General features: G+C 45.0%; 1 protein-coding gene across 11 annotated transcripts in view; it reads left to right on the top strand.

Moving 5' to 3' along the window:
• ARHGAP32 (Rho GTPase activating protein 32) overlaps nt 1–23,874 on the top strand; it is a 161,280-nt gene that overhangs the window by 114,275 nt on the left and 23,131 nt on the right. For 5 of the 11 annotated variants that reach the window (XM_065040363.1, XM_065040360.1, XM_065040358.1 and 2 more), the window contains 4 exons: nt 55–136; nt 4,197–4,247; nt 5,358–5,432; nt 21,702–21,851. In XM_065040363.1, the coding sequence (XP_064896435.1) occupies nt 55–136; nt 4,197–4,247; nt 5,358–5,432; nt 21,702–21,851 (358 nt within the window). Of the gene's footprint in view, nt 1–54; nt 137–4,196; nt 4,248–5,357; nt 5,433–11,911; nt 12,135–21,701; nt 21,852–23,874 lie in introns of those variants that run through there. The other 6 variants (XM_065040367.1, XM_065040366.1, XM_065040364.1 and 3 more) reach the window with 2 other exon arrangements.

Raw genomic sequence — 23,874 nt, 5'->3', positions numbered from 1 at the left:
AGATCTTAAAAACACTGCGTTCAGTATTCTGCCTCTCTTTGTGTTTTACTACAGGTTGGATTTTTTCCTAGTGAGTGCGTTGAACTAATTAACGACAAACTTCCTCAGTCCGTGACCAATTCTGTGCCAAAACCAGGTATGTATATGACATTTTATGATGCAGTGCTGTGAAATGGAGCTATGTTTTTGGTGTTCCATGTTTAATATTTCCTTTATACATACTGTATTATAATCTGTGTGTTGACCGTCCTTTTCTCATACCATGTTATACTTTCTATATGCATCATCCACACTTTAACTCTCTCAGAATCGTTGACACTGTTGAATGTCTTTCATCTTCTGCATGATTTGAAAGATTTATAGCTTGTAAGAATTTAACATACCTTCAGCAATCTGTAACTACTGATTCCGGTAGTTCTGGTTGTCCAGAGCATGTTGTATATTAGATTTTTTTCATGCAGAACATACAGGCAACCCAAAAATGTTCATGCTGGCTTAGATGGAACAGATTAGTTAGGTGCTGGAAACTTCTTTCTGTTTGGGATTGATGGAAGGAGTCAGATATAACATAACTTGGAATTGTAATTGCTTCTGCTCCGGGTATATGGCGCCATCTACTTCCTGCTGGCTCTGGACAGTGGTGTATGGTATGAAATACAGGCAATTAACAGCAAGCTCTGCTGAGGAAAGGACAAACAAACAGAAAATGAGATGTTGGCTCTGATTCTGCTTGTCATCCCAGTGTCTGTGGGAAGTGGTTGCAGATAGATGTGCTGCCATAATGAGATCTCTGCAGAATTTACTGGGGGTGAAGCTTTTGTTTTAGTCTTCCATTTAAAAACAATACTATACATTCCTCTATATAAAGATATATCTGTGTATCTTGTTTATCAAGAAGAACAGTTTGAAATTGCTGATCTTTCTTAAGACATCATGCAGGCGGCAGCTTGAGTTGGAAAGCTGGTTAACTGGTGTATTTTTCATCTATTTTCTCTATTTTAATGATGTTCCTTATCTTATGAAATTGCTGTCTTGATACTTTAAAACAAATTGACGTTATTGAAAAGTTTGACTTCCACTGAGGTAAATGCAATTCATCAGATCTTGTGTTAGAGCTTGGAACCTTTGGTTCAGTGGTAGAAAGCCCTGACCACCCTGAGCTATTGGCGCACCACGTTAATCTGCACGCTGCCAGGGCAGGGAAATGGTTTTCGCAGCCATCGGTATCTCCAGCCTTTGTTATTTCTGGGAACATGCGAATGTATGTGCTGCAATCAGTGGCACGTAGCTCGTGAGCGACTCCAAGCACTGCAGCAGGTGGTCGTTCCGTGAAAGCAGCATCTGCCTCTTGTTGTTTGAAGCTGATCTCTAAATACCGGGATCAGTCACTTCTCCGTCTGCTGAAGCATGTGGACAAGGGCAACCTTAAACCTAAATACAGGCCAGGCCGATAGACACAATCACAAGCAAGTGGTTATTATTAAATACAGCTCAGGCAATTAAATGTCATGAGCTGCTAGTGAGTAGTTTCTTGCTATGTTCTAATGAGAGATAACGAAACAGCATAGATTAATAGATTCTGTTTGGCTTTAACAGCACACCAGGGGGTGGATTTCCTCTTCCAGTCCTGGGAAATGTTGGTTATAGAGTTGATACCAAAAGCCCAAGCCCTATTAAAAGTAATAAGTTGAAAGATGCTGCCAAGCCATGAGGCTATCCCTGGCGGCCTTACAATTAAAGGCAAAGACGCTCTAGAGCTTTCAGATGGAAGGGTTGCTCGAACGAATGTTGCGGGTGTTTCTGTAATCCTTCCTGCCCTTCTTTTGCACACACAGTTTATGACACCATCTCTTTGTAGCATCATGCTTTCTATTTCTTCCACCTTGGGAAGTAAGAGTGCTGGAGGGAGTTGGGGAGGAGGTTCCTGTAGGTACCGCACGTTGAATGTGGTGGTGGAGAACTCGCGGAACCCATCTGCCTGGAGTCAAAAATGATGTGTGGTGTGTGGTGCACTTAGTGTATTCTAATTGATGGCTTAAACAGATATTTCCCATACGCTTTAATAGCCACATAAATTAATTTCCTCCCTTTACCTATACTTCAAACATCAGATTGGCTTTTCCCAAGGAACAGAGACTTTTCTAAAAGGAACCGCTTGGAGCTTTTGTCCTTACTCGACATTAGCCCGGTATTTCATCTAGAATTAATGTGAAGCTTTAGATTTGGGCTTGATAAGATGTATTTATCAACATGCAAGCTTTATTTTCTTTAATCAAAATATGCTGTGCAGAGCATCTAGGACATTTTGTGTCTCCAGCATAAAGCTCTTTGCCGTGAAGGAATTTACAAACATAGAACTCCTTGTGTTGTTTAATTGTCCATAGATTTGGCTGGGTTGAGTAATCTAATGGAAAGCAGATGGAAAGCGAAGAACTTCCTGCTCTGCATTTTTATTATTATTTATAATTAGAGGTTTTGATTTGCAGAAGTGATAGGGACGGCATTTTAATAGAACCATAAAATATTGCAATGGTCTATAATACAGTGCAAGTAATGAAAAGGAGACACAGGGAATGGGAGAGGAGGGTCGGATTGAAGTGCAAACTCTGCTTTTAAAAACAACAATTTCCTTGAGTGTGGAACATCAGTGATAATGCAGCCAGTGCCCGCAATAAATGAGCGGAAATGGACCATACAGGAAAACTGTCCATTTGATTCAACTCTGAAAATTAAATGTAATAAGCAAGAATGTTGGTTTTACCTTGAGTCACCTCTGAGATGTATTCGACAATGAAGTTTGGATGATCAAAGTGATCGTCTCCTAAAATACTGCTAGGGGTAGATACGCTTGCAGAGATGGAGATAGATAGATATAGATATACATATATGTATATATATGTGTGTGTGTTTGTGTGCGTGTATGTGCACAAGCTATTGCCTGAAAAGTAAAGTCAGCCTCATTATTGCTCAACAAAATTGTTTAGCATTTTCCTTTTTCAACCATTGTACACACAAGAAAGTCATACAGGGAGAAAAATGGGCACTCAGGAGGCCTTGGAAGTTACTTGCTGAGTGGCATTTTCTCTTGAGTGTTGTGTTTTTCCCCCATTTTTTCATGGCCAGTGCTGTGGGAAATGCCCTTTTCTCAGGTGGGATGCTCCTGTTTCCATTTATGCAAAAACCCTGTGAGGTTGCAGGAAGGTCATGGGGCTCATCGAACCCCAGATTTCTTGAGCATTCTCCTTTTTTCTGATGTTTTCCTGTATTCTTACTCAGGTGCAATGCACTAATGGCAACTTCTTAGCCTAAATTATTATATTGATATCTAATATTTCATAGCTAATACCATTTACTGACAATTTAGCTGAATTTCAGTACTATAATAGATGGACTAATCTCGTATTTATAAAGCTTTTTATAGAGATACACAGTAAAGGTTGCATTTGAATGTCAGATATTCAGTGAGAAGTGAATCTTTTAAATATTCATTGTGCCACTTAGAAGAAAAAAAGTGAATAACGTTTTTGGGTTATTTTCCTTCTAATTGATCATTTGGGAATTGCCTGTAGATTGTGACGGTGTTTCCACTTCTCATTCACTTCTGTCCATCTCCGGTTGGTCTTTCCTGGGAACAGTGTGTCTGTCCGTGTGTTCCTCCTCATCATTCTGCATATTTCTAGTTTGACGATATTTAAAATCACATCTTGCGCTTCACCTCATGCAATTCATTTCATGTCTTTTGCTGTCGAGTAGCATCTTGTTGTGTCCCGAGTCTTTTCTGCAGTCTGCCCACAGTAAGTTCATTCGTTGGAAGGTTTGTAAAGGTGGGGGGCAGCTGGTTTCAGTGGGGAAACACGCAGTTTGCAGAGGGTCAGTTAGAGCTGAAGTGAAGAAATAAGGGATAAGTAGGTAATATTTCCCTTTTTAAAACGAAACAAACTAGCGTTTTTTAAACTTTGGAGTCATTCTCACCCATTCCTCAGTCTCGCTTGGGACAAAAGAATTAATAATTCTTGGGTCCTAATGAATTGTTTAGGGAATTAAGCACCAAACAGCTTGAAGGGTTGGGTCTGCGGTCGTGATTTGCGCTGCATAGAGCTAAGCTGAGCTTGATATGAAATGAAGCCCTTTTCAATGGGTGTTTTAACCAACTGCTTTTTGTTTGTTTGTTTTCTTTTCGAATGACACCTTCCCAGTGTCCCCTGCCCACGGAGCCCGTCCAGCGTCCTGGAGCTACTTCCCCCCTTGTACGTTTCCATTGATTCCTTTTGCTTTCACTCTTGCTCTCCATATCTCTTCTTTCCTCCTTCTGCACACTCAAGTCAGTAGCACTGATTTTTTGAAGGATATTCAGGGGAAACAAAGCAAACCTTTAGGCTATCGTGCCTTTTTAAAAGCTCTTTGGGTATAATACAGCAGGGAAACAAAGAAGCTGGTTCTAACTCTTTGCTGTTGGACATGATGCAGTCATTTTGAATCAAGAAAACCATAACTGAAAGAAATTAAGTGCCAGGCAACCAAATACGACATGTCAGTTTGAAAGAAAGAGAAGTTAAAAATAGTGATGGGGAGAAATTAAACATGGCTTTGGAAGTTTGTTAGATGAAAGGTTTTAAGACGAATACAAGGAATGGCCAGATTTCTGGTTACTTTTTTGGCCCTCAGCTGAGACCCGAATAGGGAGGCAAGGGCTGGAATATGGCTTTGAAACTGGGGCAAAGTGCCTCTGAAAATGAGCTCTGAATCTTTAGTCTCCCGACCAACCAAAGACCATTACTGTGCAAGTTGCAGCTATGTTTAAAGTCACTAGCACTTGCCAATGTAAATTGAGGTCTATTTGATATCATTTTTGAGCTCTTTTTACAGTGAAAACTCCGTTTACGGTGATATGTGTACATAATATGTGTGTTTGTGCTGGAATTGAGAATGAGCATCCACTCTGGTTATACCTGAACCAGCTTTAAGCCCAGTAGTTCAGGTACCAGCAGCATCCTCCTTCATCCCCAGCAGCTCCAGTTTGCTTGGGATTTGGCTGCTTATTCAACTTATTTCATCTCCCCTCATCTCTTTGGGTGTTTTTGCTCTTCATCCTGTGGCCTTGGCATATCACTGCATTAGACCTCTTTTTGCACATAGACATTGCTAGTTAAGGATCCTTTGGGTCTAGAACATGCCAGAGAAGCAACACTTTAGAATGGATAACGCTGAAACCTGGATTTCTCTGGCGCTATTTCTCTAATCACTGTCTCTACAAATCAAACTGTTCATCTTGTTCCAGGAGATACTTTAATTTAACTTTGTCCTTTCTCTTGCCTCCTCTGTGTCCCTCTCCGCACCCGCCCTTTAATGATGTGCAGATCTGGAGCTGGATAGTGTAAAGCCAGGCTCTGCATGTCTTACAGAGGCTCTGAACCAGGCCCAGCTGAGCTCAGGTAGAGCCTATTACGTACAATTAGTCTCTTGGTGTCCTAACCAAGTCTAACACTGTGCATGGTAGCAATAACCATTTACTAACACCCTAGGTTTGCTTACGGAAGCTAGATGTAGTTGAAATAGTTAATTACACGTTTGTTATATATTAGTATCTGTTGGCTAGAAAAGTCAATGCCTAATTCTAAGAATCTACCTTCTCACAGGCAGATTTTCTGCAAGTTATTTCATTCAAGTCATTTAAGTCCAAATCTTAAGAGTCCTGCTTAGCCTAAACTGGGTCTTATATTGTGAGTGCTCTGCAGTGTCGGTGGCTACGTGGCCATTAGTCTGTGTACCATAAATTAGCTGCTTTTTTGCCTCTTTTCCCCCTGACTGCTGACATTCTAAATATAAAGTGGTCTTCTTTTCCCAGGCTTTCAATTTGTGCCTCAGAAAGATACATCCAAAGAGTGTGCCAAACCTATTTGGCCATGCTCTGGAGGAAAGAACTTGTTTGAATAAGAGAGAAAAGAAATGTGGTTAAATACTATGGTTTTATGGCGATGGAAATGTGTACCAGTTGCACAGTGATCGCAGAAAACAACTGTGTTGTGTTGTTGTTGTCGTGGCAACGTTGATACAGCTTTTCAGAACTAACATTAAGTAAAAATTAAAGTGTTCTAGTGGAACTAAGGAACTGAGGGATGTCTCTGGTACGTTTTATGTCAGTTATGGAGAGGTATTTGATAACAGGCATTTCAATTTTGTTAAATCACATCTAGACTTGTGTTTTCCTGCATCACCCAAGTGCTTTAAGAGAAAATTTAGTTGGAATTTTAGGAGAGACAGAGCAGCAGACTGTGAGATGGGTTTTCCAGCAGGCTAGATCAGGGCTACACAGTAAGGCAGGCAACATGTCGCACTTGCAAAACGTTCAGACAACATGTTGTCCTCTTGCATCCATCTGCCTGCTGAAATCCTGCCCTGTATTTCCATCGTCATCTTCTAAAGCCACCAAGGGCACATTTATTTTTTAATTAGGCTTTATTTTATTCCTGTAATAAGTGTTGGATGCTTGCATTTTTTAGCAGTATTATTGTGCTGGTAATCGTTTGCATCTTGGATACATTAGGAGAGCCAAGCTTAGTCTTCCATCCTCATGTTACATTTCTTGCCTTCAGTGCAGTGAATTCTGATAACGTGCTTATTTAGTCTGAATTGTTTCAGTAATTACCTGTTTTTAGGAGAAGGGGATTTATTGCCATGGCTGCCCAGGACTGAGCACAGCTCTACGATGTGCTGTTGCAGTGCTTAGTCTTTTTCGGTCCTTAAATTCATGTACAGAACTGAAGTACAAATCACAACTGCAGCAGCATTTTCTTGCTTTTCATTCCCTCGGAGTCTTCCCTTCTCTTTGCTCTCCCTCCCCTGTTTCAAGTGATCCTTTCTCCTTTTTTTCCTTCCCATTTTTTGGCAGAAATAGAAAGGGATGAGAACTGTGGGCTGATCTGTGGAAATGCTGCTATATAGAGGATGCATCTGGGCTGCTATGAAAGTCACACCATCAAAATCTGTGATTCTGATGGGAAGTATGAGAGAACAGCTCCCCAGAGCCTGTGTGCAAACTCAGAGTTAGAGTTTCTGTGTGGATTAGACAAGCAGGTATGGGGACGAGCATCCCAGCAGCGGCAGCCTGGCTCCCACCCTGGCTACGGACACGTCTCCAGCCCTTTCTGAGGGACTGAATTCAGCAAAAGTCGAATTTTCAATCTGAAATACTTCTCCTGTCTACCTAAATAAAATCTAGAAATCTTGCCTAGCTCGTAAGTGAGAGATGAGCAAGAATTTGAAGTATTTCAAATAAGTTCCTAAGGATACATAATGTTAGGAAGTCACTGCATTATTTTCTTGCTCCTTAATCCTTTAATCCTTTAACAGTGCAGATGTTTTCTGACAGCAGCAGTAAGAACCAAGCAGGCATTGTGACCCTATTTTTATGCACTTGTGGCTGTTTCTTGCCCACCGCCCATGGAGTTTTAGGTGATGTCGGTAGTCGCTGCAGTATTTGCAATCTGTGCAAACAGATGTTTTTGTACCATTTTCTAGGTGCTATGGAAACACATCCTGGTGGTTATCGGGTATCTGTGAACAAGTTGGTTGACATTTTCTTCAAGATGCCTGATTTGAAAGTGTGGGGGATTTTTTCGTGTAGAAAAGAAGGGGTTTGGGTATTACTGATGAAAGATGTGGGCAAGCAGGAAACTTGGTAGGGTAGGAGACTTGGTAGTTTGGGGCAAGAAGAGAAGTCTGGACTAAACCAAACCGGCATCTGCAGGCTCTGGGGATCCGAGATGAGAAGGACACAGTTTGGTTCTGCTGTTTCATTTATATCTTGTTTCAGCTGAAGGAAAAAGAGAGTTTTCTAACCTGTTACAAGACCTGCTTGTCTTCTCCCTCCCAGCCCGCAAAAAGGGGAGTATATTTAATTTCAGAAACAAATATCATGTGCGCAAAGCAAGGAGTTTACAGCGTTCATTTATTTCACATGAGCATTGCCTTGTACCCTGTGTAATTACTCACACAAGTGCAAACCGAGTGAAAAAGGTGATCGCTCGGGTGACCTTTGGCTGCTTTGTACAATATCAGGAGCCGCGCAGGTGCAGGGAATCAGTGAATGAGTCTGTCTCCAGACTCTCATGGTTTTTCCTGGCATAGCCGAGTCAGCTAGAAGTACTAAAAAGGTCAGACCCAAAGCTGACACAGCCAAAAACAAACACCAAACCCCAGCGGGCGCATCTGGCGTTTCCACGGGGAGGCACTGGTGTGAGGACGGCTCTGGAAATCGGCATCTCCCGCAGTCACAGGGAGGAGGGGACAGATGAATTTCTGCGTTCCCTTGCGTGGGGTCGCTCGCAGACTCCCACAGCTTTCCGAAGAAGCTGAACCCAGAGCCAGCGGCTTCAGGCTTCCCCAGTTTTGACAGGTAATTCCGTGGCAAGTCCTGGCTGTGTTTCCTGGGGAATTTTAATTGCAAAAGAAAATGAACAAGTGTGGTGTATGGATCTGTGCAGTCTGTATGGATCTGTGCAGTCTATATGAATCTGTGCAGTCTATATGGATCTGTGCAGTCTATATGAATCTGTGCAGTCTGTACACATCAGCCCAGAAGTAATTATGTAGAACTAACGAAGAGAATTATTAGTGTTTCTGTTACACAAACATTCACGGCATTTAGGACTGGCATGTTTAACCTTTTTTTGAGAGACTGAATCCATGGAAATAGGATGACTGCTTGTGGAATAAAGCGGTAGAAGTTGGTGAGTGCACCAATGTGCTATTAATAAGGCCAGTTTTCGCATGTTGTGTGCTTTGTTCTCACTCTGCTTTCTGCTTATTCAGGATGGGGGGGGTGTTATTTTTAAACTAGATCTTTTTTTCCTTTCTCACAAGCTCTGTCAAAGTGGGACTGAACTCTAATAATAGTTGGCTTGAGCAAAACTCTGCAGTTACGCTAAAAGCTTTGAAATCATGGGAAAAGGTAGTTTGTCCTGCGCTGCTTTTCCTCCTCTTTTCTCCTGAATAGGTCTGTAAATTAGTCCGAGAGCCAAGTTGAGACTTAGAAAAGTCGGGAGGCTTTGCTGCTCTGAAGCTTCATCTGGCACATTTCATTTAGGAGCTCGTGTCAGTGCCGCGCTCGTTCTTCTTCAGCATTTAATCCTGCAGTGGGGAGTTTGCATCCAGTTCTCTGCTTGTTCTCATGGGAACTTGCTTTTGCTCTGTTACCTGTATTATTGCATCATTCCTAACTGCTGGGACCTTTCTCAATGAAATATTTGGAATGTTTTGCTTGCAAACCTGGACATCCATGGCAGAACATGGCTATGCTACTATTCTCGCCCAGGTTCTCTGTGACATGTCAACCCTGGTCTCTGTGAGCTCTGGGAACTAAATGGAATCATTTTGAGGTTCTCCCGTGGCAGTCTGTTGCATGGTGTGCTCTTCTGACAGAGATTTGGTTAAGCTCCCGGTCTGCTTGCATTTATCATCTTAGTTTCTCCCCAAAACTCTCTTTTAAAAAGGGGTTTTTGTCTGTTTGGGTGGTTCTTGTTTTGGGAGTATTTGATTGCAGGATAAATCCAGCTGAGTAAGAAGCACCACTGAAAAACACTGGCTGCCCAACTTCTAATAACAGCTTGAAGCTTCCTTCAGTGGTTACATTTGCAAAACCAGAAAGTGGAAGAAGCTCCAAGGATATATTAATAACATTTTTTAGGATACTCTGCCTTCCCAGTTCTTTTGTCTGAAATAACTTTTGGAGGATAGGTTAAACTTGAGAATGCTTTAAGGACTGAATTTGTGACAAGCATGTGGATGCAGCCTTTTTATCCACGATCTGAAATGCTTGGGCTTGTTAGTTATGTTTAGAGACAGATATTCATTATCTGACTCTTCTGCTCCACTGCAAGCTGATGAACACAGAAGTAGTGGAGAGTGCATCTCCTTGGTTTGTTTTTGTTCCTTAAAATTGCCTGGCAAAAGAAATCAGGAGCAGAAAATAAGACTCAGTGTGAAGATGAAGGTAATACCTGCATTTCCAGCTGAGGGAGCTCTGCATTCCTGCTCATGCAGCTGTTGTTACATTCCTGCTCCGATTCGCAAAAATGGGATTGTGCCATCTCTGGCCATTATTTGAAACTGCACAGCAGCAAATGGGGTGAACTGGAACAGTTTGTCACACGCTTCATCAGCCTTGCAGGGTCCAGCCTGCCCAAGCCCCTGGTGTAGGGACCATATAACACATCCTGGCAGGTTTGGGTGGCTGGGAGTGCTACTGCTCCGCAGTCCTGCATATTGTTTTGCTATTTGGAATGGTCGTACATGCACGTTGCATGTAAATTTTGAACAGTGTTGCTTCTGTTGTATTCATTCCCCGTTTGTGTTGGGATTTTACCAGCTGTCAAATGGATTCGATAGGAAGAACACTCCTGGAATGGGGAGTTGGTACCAGGAAGAAGGTTTTTGTATTTGGAATTATACGTAAGCACATGTAAAACCGGATTTAGGAGTCATGCTTGGCTGCTAAGGAAAAAAGCAATGTGATAGTATGATTGTTGTCCAAGCAAAACAATTCCAGTAATAAATACCGAGGATACTAAGTGGCCGGGGAACAAGCATTATTTGGAGATATGAGTCAACAAACAATTTTCAAAATAACACATTTGCTTGATGAGAAACTGTGTGTTCACAAATGGAATGAGTTGTACCCTTCTGATGACCGAGATGTCTGCATAAATAGCAGCAGATTCCTCTGTAATCCTTCTGACCCTGAGGTTCTCCAACGTATCTGGTGAGCCCACATTTTAAAGTGTGTGACAGCAATTACCAAGGTTGATAAAACGCACCGCGGCCTCTTTTGAACTGAGGAGCTCGGGGTCGGCGTGGTTAGACAGAACAGCGGCGGCATTAATTCCCCGAGCGTGCCATCAATGCAGGTAACGCCACCAGCTTCTCCAGCACTGCAGAAAGACGGGGCAACTTGGCTGAAGTTTCCCCAGCCCCGTGTCACTCGTGGGTTTGTCCTTGCTGGCCTCGGTGTGGCTGAGCAGGGCTGCCCCGCATGGGGTAAAGTCGAGTTACAGCCCATTGCGCTTTCTGCTCCGCAGCGTGGTGCGTTGCTACAGTGCTTTTTTGGAACTGGGCATAACCTAGGTCGCTGTAAAATAACCCGTGTCGTTTTGCTTTGGTTTTAAATAGCAGAACTCCCGGAGAGTTTTTAATTGTGTTTGTTTTCAGTGATCTGATCGATGCGGCCACAAACTGTGTAACAGCCGGTTGAAGTGGGAGGGGACGTAATTTCTTTAGCGCTGTAATTACATTAACAGAACAGACACCCTGGGTGCAAAGTGTCTCTGCTGTCCCAGAGCTCAGGGACAGATGGGCCCACGTGATGCGCTTCCATCAAAGCTTCCAGGTGTGCCCAGCCTTTCTCCCTTCCTTTTGGAGATGCTGAGACCCCTTTTAGCTTGCACTTGAGGATTTGCAGCATGAGCAGTGAGACCTGCACTTAAATGATGGTGCAGATGTACTCTGTGGCCTTTAAAATTGAGTTTTGCCATTGCTGCTCGGTGGTTTTCGGGGCGCACAGGTGCAGTTTAGCAGCATTCAAGGAACGAGAAAGCTGTGCATAAATTTGAGCGTAGCTCTCCTGGCCCCATTCTTTGCCCCCGTGTGTTTTCCCAGCTGGAAAAGGATGCCAAGCCGGGTCCATCCTGATAACAGAGGCTGACGCGAGGTCATGGGTTATGTTGAGACAACCCAGAGGTCTGACACTCCATTGCCGATCCCCTGCCCTTTGTCCGCCCCCGGACCGCGGGTCACTGCCCAGCCGGGGGTCCAAAGGGCTCCGGGGGGGGACCCCCAGCGCCACTGCGCTCCGGGCTGCGCCGGCCGGCCGCGGGGAAGCGGAGCCGCCGTGCCGCTGGCAGCCGGGCCCCGGTGGCTGCCGGGCCCCGGTGGCTGTGGCTGCGCGGGGAAGGAGGCACCTGCGGGAGGTGGAGCCGGCGGGGCCGGGCCGGGCTGGCCGGGGAGGGGCCTGGCAGGAGCCGCAGAGGCGGCGAGTCCCCCCGCAGCTCCCGATTGGCGCTCCGGGCTGAGCCGAGACCCCCGGGCTGCGGGCTGGGACCCACCGCAGAGCTGCCCTGGCCGCCGAGGAGGCGAGCAAGGTAAGCGAGCTCCCTCCTTGCTTCTATCTCTCTTTTAGTTTTTATCTTCTTCGCGTTAGCGTCTTTCTTATGTAAGCCTCGCAGATTATTTTTAGGTTCCTGAGCCCACTTGTTGCTTAGTAACTCGCCGGCTATTTAATTTGCGGTTTTGGAGAATTAATGTATTTGAGTTAAGAATTTTTCTTTGCTGGCAATGTTGCATGGGGAAAGAGGCGGCTTGGTATACAGTGCTGGAGTTAACACCTCCCCGCTGGGGACAAGGGTGCCAGGCTGGGTTGGGGGCATCCTGCACATGGACAGGACATTGTGCCTGGAGCAGAACTGATCTTACACAGGAGCAGCACTATCCAGGCTCTTAAATGACTTGCGTGGTGAAGGGGTAGCCTGGGATCACGTTTTTAGGCATGAAAAATACCTGATGTTCAATGATTTCCAATGATGCTCTCTCATCTGACACCGTGGCTGCTACTTGTGGTCCAGTTTGTTTCTGCTGTGAGAGTTGGTCCTCAGGGATCTGTGCCCTTGGGCAGGGTGCCTGGCTTGGTCATTGGCTTCTCTTGCCAACCGAAAACTTATTAACACCATGTATCCGTCCCCCCCCCTTACTACTTATTTTACTTCCGTTTCCCTTTTGCTAATCTCTGACTTGAGGCTTGTCTTGCACCTTTCTAGTCGCTAGGTCTGTAGTTGTAAACTCTTTTATTGGATTTAGTTTAGGGTCATGCCTGTGTAGCAATCCGGAGCCTCTTTCATGGTTCCCACCCAAATGCCAGGGGAGAAGGAATTTGGGCTCTCGGGCCCCCTCCGGCGCTGCGTGCCTCGTCCTTGGGCTTGAGACGTGAGATCAGTGCTGCTGCTCAGATTTATACCTCGCTCCCAAAGAGGCAGCTGACAGATGGGAATGTCTACAATTTGAATTTCAATAGATTTTTGCATATCACTGTATCTTTTTGTTTTCCCTCCCTCCCCAGCCTGGCACTCTAAGGACACAGGATGCATTCCTAAGCATTAATATTATCGACGCTGCTGTTCAGGAGAAGGGGGCTTCCTATTTAAAAATGCAAGTGCTTTGTTTGCTGGAGCCCCAGGGCAGCGAACAGCACGCTCTGAAAAATCAAATTCCCAGGGAGGGTTGTTACTGTGATCACAGTAGACACTTTGCAAGTAGCCATGGCTCGTCTGTTCGCATTTGTTCAGAAAACCTCCTAGAAGCTATAGTCCATTTTAAGGACTAAATGCCCTGCAGGATCTTATTATTTAAGACAGAGAAGACAGGAGGCCTTCCTGTTCCACTCTTCCCCCACCTCTTTTGTTCTGGGCACCACAGAGGCACAATAAAAGAGTCTTGTTTGAAATCAAAGCTCTGGACTGCTAAGATAAAGGCAGAGAATAAAGCAGGCAAAACAATACAATATCTGCATTCCTAAGTCGCAGAAAGCAGATTTAGTTCTCTGCAAATCCCCAAACGTATTGGGCCCAATTTTCATTTTCGGTAAAGCTTTTTTACACTTCTTTAGCTGTGTGAGGAGGATGTATGGGAAGACGTCATTTTCATCCTTTTTAAGGCTATTGTATCCTGCCAGTGCTGTATAAAGTGACTGTAATGTGAATGAGGCTCATGTTCCTTGTCTTCAATACTGTTTCCACTCCAGGTGAGTGGGAATTTTGCTTCCAAAGGCAGAATCAGCTCCGGCCTTAATGCAGGTGCACGTAGCAAAAGTATAATGAATTTAGAAAGTCGGGGTAGTAAGTAGAAAAAGAACTGGAACTGTATCAATCTTGGAAGAGTAGGTGACTGTAATTTGAAAATAACTGGTCTGGGCTGCGAACAGCTGCCCTTTGGCTAGTGAAAGTGGAGATCAGCATCGGATTGGGAGAGCAGCAGTGATCTTACTGGTCATACTGGGAGTACCGTGTACTTCAGCAGAGCCTTCACACTGAGGGTTGGAGTAACAGCTGTGCCCTGTGGTTCAGGAGAAGGGAGGCAGTGTGCTTGACCCGAGTCTCCTCCTTCTTCCAGATGGATTGCTCACGTCCCTTCCCGATGGAGTAAAAGGTGCCTTCCCAAAGCAAACACCCTCTTGCTCCAGGATTGGGCTTCATCTGCCAAACTCCTAATTATTCACCTTCTGTTGTTTGTTGATTCAGGTCGGATCGCTTTTCATCCCTTGCCTCCTCCCACCACCCAAGCTGGAGCGAGCTGCCGTGCCAAACCGGAGTGACTCGTCCGCCGTGGTCACTCTGGTTCTCCTGCTTTAGCTGGTGTCAGGGCTGGGCTGAAGCGTGATCTGTGTTTGAGCGACTGGTGAAAGCTCCGGGCTGCGTGCGTGTGTCCAAAGTGCTTGATGTTATTCAGGGCTGGCTTGGGTTACTGTCAGTTTGGGGAAGATCTGCAGCCCTGCCAGCAGCAGCAGCAGTAGGAGCAGTGTGGGTGAGGCAGCCGTGCTGCAACTTCATCTAAACTGGTTTGAAGATTTTTGATCAAGGAAAGACCCTGCATGGGTTAGCAAAACCATCCAGATGGTTTTTTAGCTTAGGTGGCATCTTGGCTCTTGGTTGCTCCCACCCGTTTGCAACTATCCGGAGAGTATCTGACATGGAATTACCTGGTTGATGTTGATGCTTCCTTGGTTATTGAAGTTGATTCTTATCTGCGTGTTCTTTGTGCTACTGCACCATGTGAGGTTCAAGATAAGACACTGATAACCTGTGACACTTGTCATGGGACACACCTTTTGGATCGTTATAAAATAGGATTTCTTGTCGAACTGTAGGAATTCTATATTAGAGATACATTAAGTTCAGTATCACCTTCTTTTTAGTGCAAATTTCGTGTTGCATGAAGGCCATTTGGGTGTAGCTTGTGCTTGGGTGTGCAGGGTCAAATGATCAGGACATCCTAAAGTGAAATGGGTGGAAGACTTAACGCCATCTCCTGATAGACAAAGCTGAGCTTTAGTTGTACTGCTGATACTGTTACCTGAGTCAGAACATGCATTTTCAAGGACTGCATTAAGCTCTGCTACCTCAAAGAGGATTAGCAAAATGTAGGATGAACGAAAGAGAAAAATATATATTGCAGGTGTTTCTCACTAATTGTCTCCCAGCTCTGCATTTCCCAGTTGTCTCCCTTTGTCTCCCAGTCCCATCGCTGGCCTCGTGGCCTCTGTCACGTCACCTGAGCTGCCTCGTGTGCTAAATGCCCTCATCTCTATCGGTTTGTTTTCAGCTCCCACTTGTTTTCCAGTTCTGGCTTCTGATAAATTGCCTCCTTGGAACCACAACCCCATCTATAATTATTTCCTCACCTCCAGTTACAAGCCCTCGAGGTTTTACCTGCCAAGGCCCATCCCTGCTCCGTGTCACTCTCTTAGTCAGCGCTGCTTTTTTTTCCCAGATACAATTCAAACATGTTAATAGAATTAATAGATTTACCTTGTCAGCCCTTGTACCTTTGAAACCTCCCTCTCATTTCGCCTTCAGCTGACTGATTGCTATCTGCTAACCAGGCACCGCATCCCTCAGGGCAGGTATGTTGTACTGCCAGGAGTTAATTCAGAGATGTCCCGCGGTCTGTTTGTTCAGGAGGTCAGGTCATATTATCTTAATGCTCCCTCATGGCTTTACAGTCTGAAATAAACAGGCACAGTTTGCTCTGGAAGGTATTGCAGATTTTTGGTATCGAACTTTGCTATCTGTGGGTAGGTGACACTTGTGCGTCTGGCTGACCTTGTGCTTATAGTTCTTATTCCATTATAAAAACAAATTTGGCAACAAAAAGCATGGAAAGGAGGTTTTGTCATTGTCAATAGTTCATGGGGTTTGTGTACATTTCCTCATTGACACAAATAAACCTTCTCCAGGCAGTTCAAACTGTAGCTAATCCTTGTGCATATCATTACAGATGTGTGTGCGTTCAAATAAATAATGTTGAAAGCAATCAATGCTGCTGGTCAGATATGCTTTAGCTTTTGAATTCGCAGTCTTCTCTCTCTGGGAGAGGATTAATTAGACCCAAATGCTGCGAAAGCTGACAGAGGTTGTTGTATAATCGGGGAATGATAACGTGCCGAGTGAGTTGCCAAGTCTCTGATGCCAGATGTTCCTATGCCAACCCAAATAAGCCGCTCCTCCAGCTTGAGCCAGAGCCTGAGCTTGGCAAGGACAAGGAAGAGCTGCAGTTGAGTTGAGATTATTGCTTACAGGCACAAAGGATGACTCCAGAAGCCTGGGCAGATGCAAAAGTGCAGTTTCCTTAGTCCTAGACTTTGTAAATAAGAACCTGCTTCGCTTTACGTGTGTACGGTGCTTGTGACAGCCGGAAGCGTGTGCTTATTCTTGGCTGGTTCTTGTCATCACAGTTAATTTTATGAAGGTTATCGGAGATAGAAGGATATTTTTAAACTCTCAATCTATGGAATTTCAAAATCTCTTCCTGAAAATCTCTTAGACCAACGATTGTAGAAATCAGTGCCGACGCTTGTAGAAATCAGTGCCGACGCTTGTAGAAATCAGTGCCGACGCTTGTAGAAATCAGTGCCGACGATTGTAGAAATCAGTGCCGTTTTTGATATGGTGTTGGTTGGTCCTTCTTCAAAACCAGCATCCTGTTCAAGGACTGAAGGACGGTGCTTGGTGGTGCGTGGTTCCATATTCTGGATGGGTTTTTAGGGCTGTATAAATTAGCTTCCAAAATAGAATGTGCTGTGGCAGGAGGAAAGGAGTAAAGTGTCTTGTTGCTAAGGAACATGACAGAGAACGGGGAGCTGTGACTCAGTCCTTGGCTGTGTATAATTTCTCTCCAGTAAGATGGGGGTCCACAGGGCCTGTCCAAATGTGACGGGATGGATATTAAAATGATTTACGGAGGAGGAGCCGAGATAACTGATGCAGAGTGGGGACCAGTTGAACTCAGTCCGCTCAGGCAGTTAAGTGTGTTCCCGAGCGTTTGCAGAATCAGCACCATAGGAAATATGTGGCAAAACCAAACCCAGTTTCCCATCTCTCAGTTCCTGGTGCTGCTCTTTCTGCAGAAGAGACTGTGGATGCTCTTTTTCTCCCTGCAGCAAAGTTTAATTTAGAGGAGAATGGGTCTCGAGGGGCTAATAGCCTGGAAAAATCTTAGCTCGACTTGCTGTAAATCTCTCTTCAGAGAGGACGGATTTTGCTTTTGTTTTGCAATACCTAGCTGTGCTTTTTTTACGGCATGCCCACACCTTTTTCATCTTTCATTCTGTGGCTGGATATTGCAGTTTGTTTATCTATTTTAAACTATGCAGCCACACGTGTTCTTGCTTTTGCCCTTCGCACCAGGCACTCGCAGCGGGGTTCTGCCGCCTGGAAAATCACTGTTAATAACTGCAGCCGTGGGCTGGGAACACGGCTCAGCGCCCACCCTCCAAGATTTTCCCTTGGAGTCCGAGTTTCCTCACCCCATATCAGAAAACATCCTGAGGCCAATAATCCTGCAAAGAGGAATTTGGTCCGAGCGTGAGTTCAAACCTCAGATATTGGAGATAGCAACAGGAGATAAAGCAGCTGCTCTGTATTTGTTTAGCGCCTGTTCGTTTTCCCTTGGCAAAGTCTAATAAGGTTGCAGGGAGAATGTTCTATAAGAAATTGCCACTACCCCCTTCAAAATCCATTGCTGGGTCAGCTAGACATCCACTGGGCAAGCACATACCTGCTTTGTGCATGTAAATGTGCAAGATTTGATATCTGTTAATGTTTGTTTTGTGCTGTTTGTTTGCCCTGGTCTTTGGAAAGATGCAGAATGAGATGGTGCCAACAATGGGAGATGCTGTCAGGGCTGCAGCGTTGACCATGTTGTATTTTGTTCTCAGAACATTTGCATCATGGGTTTTTTCTTACTGAAAAAGGAAAGAAAATGCATGCATAAAACAATTTAGGGGACACATTTATTAGAATGGTAGGAGTCACCACAATACAAAGCCGGTCTGCAGCATTAGGGTGAACAAGTCTGCTTTTAATGAAGTAATTATTATTTAATAGTTTTCATCAGTGTCAGGGGAATTTTGGGCCTCGGTTATACTACAAAAGCTCGGTGGTACAGCAACGCCGGCATGGTCTGATGGATCAGTGTTCCTCGGGGAGGCACAGCGTGTGGCAGCTGCCCAAAACCACAATAAACCCTGGCACGCGCGTTCAAGGTTTCCTTTGCCTCCCTCCCTCCCCACCGTACAAAGGCTGTGGCCTCTCTAGTCACGTTAAGGGTGTGATAGTTTTTCTCACTCTGAACTGACACATTAGTGCCAGGATATTAATCCAAACCCACCTTTCTGAGGAAAATCAGTCCCTACTTCTTTCAGGAGACCCTCCATTACTTGGTAAACAATTTGGTTTATAGTGGTGGGACAATAAAGGCAGAAAAGGGCTGATGGGTTTGTTCGCACCTCCTTAGTTTGTAACAACTTTAGATTTATTTCTAGGCTAAACCCTGTGCCTTGATTCCATAATTCCTTTGCCTTCACTGATTCTGGGTTTTTCAAGACCAGCAGGCAGGTGTATGAGCAGGAGAGCATCACGTGCTAGTGCTGGAGGGGCAGCAGCGCTTTGGGACCGGGGTTTCGGAGCGGAAAACCTTGTTCTGCAGGATTCTTGGCAGCAACCTTGGCATTGGTGCTTATCTGCTGCTTCAGCTAAATCGAGATGCATCAGAAATTAATTTTCTCTTGGAGTGCGTTGCTGGTTTGGGGGTCAAATGATACCGGAGGACTTGGAAGCAGGATGGCAAACGTTTCGCTTTTATTGCTGTTGGCAGAAAGGCAGCGCATGGTCCGGCCTCCTGAGCTGCTGGGGACGACTTAGCCTCATCAAACACCTACTTGCGTCTTTGTTCTCTTCTCTAACCTGTCAGCAAAGAGATGACTGCTTGGATTTTCTCACCGTTCTCTTTTCTTCCCCATCAGTGAATCATTCTTGCGTAGGTATAGAACTCTGAGGTCGGTTTAGGCTGAGAAACTCTTCATACGGAGTAGGCAGCGATTCAGAGAAGAGCCGTGCGGGAAACCATGTTTAACCGATGAACCGTGCCAGTGTTTCACCGGCCACCAAGAAGTGAATTGCTGGGTATTTAACTGGCCCTGGCCTGGCGCTGTCTCGGGCTGGTGCTCTGGTTCGCTATGGGAGTGTTTGTAGAAGTGGACTTAACGATGCAGAAAACAAGACAATTATTTTAACCTGTACCGAGTGGCTTTAAAGTCACAGCAGATTTATTGTGTTTTTAAAAACTCAGGATTCCTTTTGGTTTATTCATAAAAATGAATATCAATACCAAGCAAAGTACATCATGCAAGTATATCTGTTGCACCTTTTACTGGTTTTGATACTGAGGTGACACCCAGAAGTCACTTGCTGACCTGGTCAACAGCACGAGTGGAGTTTCTGCAATAACGGAATCAGGTGCATTTTTCTCCATTTTAAGTCCATTATCTGATGGACTCATTTTTCATTAAGTCAAGCAAGATACATCACTGAGAACTTTATGCAGAGTCTGTGAAATGATTCAAATGTACACATACCTATTGGTAATTGCTTTGTTTGTCCTTCTGTTTGACTGTTGTAGAAGCATCTGTCTCAGGTTTATCCTGCGAGCCCGAGGGTGCAAACCCTTTGAAATTCCACACGAGTCGGGATGAGACTCTGTCCCCATTTATTCTCAAGCGGGACTGATATGGATGATAAATGAGCCGTTACTTGGCTGCGATGATGGATACAGCCAAAATCTCCCCTAACTTTGTTTGACATGTCAGCGCAATCTGTTCATTTATTGCGTGTAATTAAAAAACTCCCATCAAACTGAAAACAGTCCTTTAATTAAAACCCCCATAGCTGCACTTTGTCATGCCCAGTGCTTCTGCCTTTTGTTAAATGATTCGGGTTTGATTGTTGAGAATGGGGTTTGCTGGAGATTTGGGGGTTTCAGGTGTTTGGATGTACCCCGCTGCTGTCACGGTGCTGAAAGGGACTTTATTCAACAGCAGAGCTCTATGAATACACAAAAATATGCTGAAGTCATTGACATCAGGTTAATTATAAATGGAGGGGCTGCATTAATATCTGGTATAGTAGAAGGAAGAATACTCAGCTGTTTAAAGGGATTAAAACATCATGAACAACATAACCTTGGGACAAGGTTTTTCAGGTGTCTGGTTGAAGAATCCCCGTCTGCCGGTATGAAGCATCGCAGCACAGATCTCTCTTTTGCTGAGTCCCAGCTTCCAAAGCCGCTTGCAGAATTACAGGTTGTACGTGTTACAGTGACACTGAACAGATGCACCTTTGTCACTGGGGGTCTTCATACCTCTCCATTTTGTTCCAAATAGCGTTGCTGTGCTGAAATTTGATGACAGCGCTTAGGATTTTAATGCAGGTGGAATATAAGGTTGTCTTTCCAGGATGCGAGGCAGGAGCAGGGCAGTGATTGCCGGTGTTGCCTTGCGGGGCTGCAGAAGCTTTTACAACTTCCTGGAGCTGTAAAGGCTTCGCAGCCTTTTATACCCACCAATTTGTTCTTTTCCAGAGAGTTAAACTGCTTTTAAATCATGTCCACAATGGCACTTTTGTTGGGGAGGCCGGAGCCCTCTCGCTTTCAGAGGGGCCTCAGGAAGAGAAGTTGACTTGCAAGGGCTTTGTTCTGCGTCCCATTCAAAGCTGAGCTCAGCCTCTCCTCCCCCTTGGGACTGATTTGTGTCACCCCCTTCTGCCCTGGATGGTTTGCACAGAGTGACCGACTTCACCAGTATAAATAACACAGAGCCCATGTGGCACTGGAAACGGAGCAGGAGGTTTGCAGGGATGGCTCCTGAGCCGTGTTCTCATCCCTTTGTAGACTTGTATTTATTCTGCAGGGGATAAACTGCATCTCTTCAAATCCCCTGCTGTAGTTTTCTCTTAAAGAAATCGAAGACTTGAGTCCAAACAAAGACTTGAGAAGACTCGGGGAGGTAATAATGCCCTGGGATGGGCTGTACCTGCACAGATAGAGCCGGTTCATGGAAATTGCAGGTGTGCTGGGAGGGCAGTCGCAGCACTTAGAGCTAAATGTGCCCTACGTTCAGATATCATTAGTCATCTGTTTGTTCTGGAGGCGCCTACGACTCTTAGAACGAGAGCCAGGAACAAAGCATTTACGCTGTGCATTATATACCATGTTTGTCGACGTACACGCGATCGCTGGTTGTGTCAGTTCAGCCCTGTTGGTTTTTCCAGAGATGAGAATTGGAGCGCTCAGGTGCTGCCCACCATCCGTATGTCGTGACAGAGCTTTACAACACTCCCACCTGAAGCTGCTTTGCAGCTCAATGTGTCTTTGTGTTAAATTCTTCTATTCCAGTTGTCTCCTGTTGTTTAGGCACTAGCCAAGAATTAGAACAAAAGCCAAGTCTCTGTTTAGTATCGGACAAACAAAATCTGTTTCTGTAAATAATGGATATTGACGTTACTACAGTTCTTATGTGCTCTGTAGAGTGTGTTATGCTTGGCCTTACCCAACTGAGTCAAATCTAAAAAGAAGCGTTTGGTTTTTTGCTTTATTTTGTTGCGCAGTGTCAAAGAAGCACGGTAAGCTCATCACCTTCCTTCGGACATTCATGAAGTCGCGCCCAACAAAGCAGAAACTGAAACAGCGGGGAATCCTGAAGGAAAGGGTGTTTGGCTGTGACCTGGGAGAGCATCTTCTCAACTCTGGACATGACGGTAAGAAACGTTCCGTTCCTTAGTTCATATCTAACAAGGGGCTAGTTGGTTACCAGCAGAGAAATGTGTGATAATGTGTGATAAAAACTGATGGCTGAGAGATAAATTGAGGCTGATGCTAATAAGTAGCATCATGGTTCGATGTGGGAGCACTGAAGGTGGGGAAGATGGACCTACTGCAGATGAGTCCTCAGCGTCTTGAAGTCTTTGAAACGCGTGGGGTAGCAAAGGGATTTCTCTGTTAAATTTGTTTCCAGTGGTGCTTCAGACTCCTTGTTCCTCTGAGCGCCCTTCAGAAAAGGGCTGGTAAAGGGTGAGGAGCTGGTTTTGCACTTTTCCACCTGATTCAGCTCCTAACAGCAACATGCACTCCATTGCCTGACGAGAAGGGGTTTACTACCAGTGGTGAGTAATATGAGCTTATTCTTACGGAATCGGGACTGCAGCAAGGCTCAGTGGGGTGTTCATTGGAACCAGTGGAGGTATTTAATGCTGGGGCTTGAAAAGCAAGTGTGAGCCAGAAACTGGATGGTTTGGGGACAGAAGCAGACAGTAACCTGTGTAAAAACTGCATCACAAGCAGGTTATTTACACCATCAGCTGTAGAGCTGGTTGGATATTTGTGTAGTCTTGGAGGGCAGGAGACATGGCAGCAGAGCGAGCTCATTAACGGGAAGGAGAGAATTCTCCTTTATCCCCAGCCCTCCTCCTGTCCAGTTTAGTTAGACACAAGTCAGCAACCATTCCAGCTTTTCCCTGCCCTCTGCACTGACTTCCTTCCCTGGCTTTAAGGGGCACACATTTTATTTAGCAATAAAAGACCCATCCTGAGCCTAACTAAACTGTTCTGACTCCCCCAGGGGCTCCTGTTTGACGGTCTGGAGGAGCTCACGTCTTTCTCCGGTCGCTCCCCTCCCATCCCGTGCCCCGAGTGTCTGTGACCGAGCTGTGCTAATGAGGTCTCTTCACCTGAGAAGTTACCAGTCGCTTTTCACCCTCGTGTTAATAACTCTTTCCCAACTCCCTGGAGCGAAGCAGGTCCAATTTGAACGTTGCTAACAGGGACATGTCTCCGTTCCACACAGCAGGGTTGGATTTTTTGGTGTGATTCAGCTCTCTGATCTGTATTCCAAGTGACGTAATGCCCGGGGTGGGTTTTGCAGAGACGGTTCTGGGTTCCTGCGAATGGAGCTCCGTGCATGCACAGCATTTTAAAATCCATTTGAGAATCTGGAGCGTTCATGTTCCTCAGTCTCGGAGCCAACTGCAGTGCTGATGTGCCGAAAGGGGGCTGAGATACCACAGGAGACCTTAAATTGAATTAAATGGAGCAAAGATGCAGCTCCGCGCCTTCACCTCATAAGCAGAACATAAACACATATTTTTATAGGAGGACAGAGTACTTTTTCACAAGTCTGTGCACGGCAACACTTCAGCATTACAACCCTAACACATCCCAGTTCATATAAATGAAAGACAGGCTCATACATTAATAGATTTGTGTAAGTTAATTATGGTTTTGATGTGTTGCTGTCCAATACCCAAAAACATTTAGCACCACTGGAGGAGAAAATGGCACTGTCCACAGTGTTTAAAATGAGTGGCAAAGCATTCACATGCACCTCAAACATGCAGTATTGAACCAAACTGGACTTATGGTAAGAATTTGATTTACTATCAGCTTTGGGAAGCTGCCAGTGCTTGAATTCTCAAGAACTTGCTGTGAAATAACACAAGCAGTCCTGATTTTACAGTCATGAGCATCTGAAACTTTGCCTTTTAGAAAGGAAATGTTGAGAGAGGAGCAGACGGAGGAATAAAGGGATAAGGGAGGACAAAACCTGAAATACGTCGAACGTTGTTGCGCTGAGCACTGTGGAGGCAGCTGGCTCAGATTGCTTAGCCAGGAGAAGAGCGGGGGGAATTTGCAAAGGCAGAGGAGACGCTTTACCTACTGCAGCGTGTTGTCTTTCCGTGGGCTCGGCAAGTAATCGCTCTCCTTCTGCCTCCCTCGCGTTGTCAA

Source organism: Columba livia, chromosome 24, assembly GCF_036013475.1.
Source record: "Columba livia isolate bColLiv1 breed racing homer chromosome 24, bColLiv1.pat.W.v2, whole genome shotgun sequence".
Lineage (NCBI taxonomy): Eukaryota > Metazoa > Chordata > Aves > Columbiformes > Columbidae > Columba > Columba livia.
The sequence above is the reverse complement of the archived record's forward strand: the minus strand, read 5'-3'. Positions and strand labels throughout refer to the sequence as shown.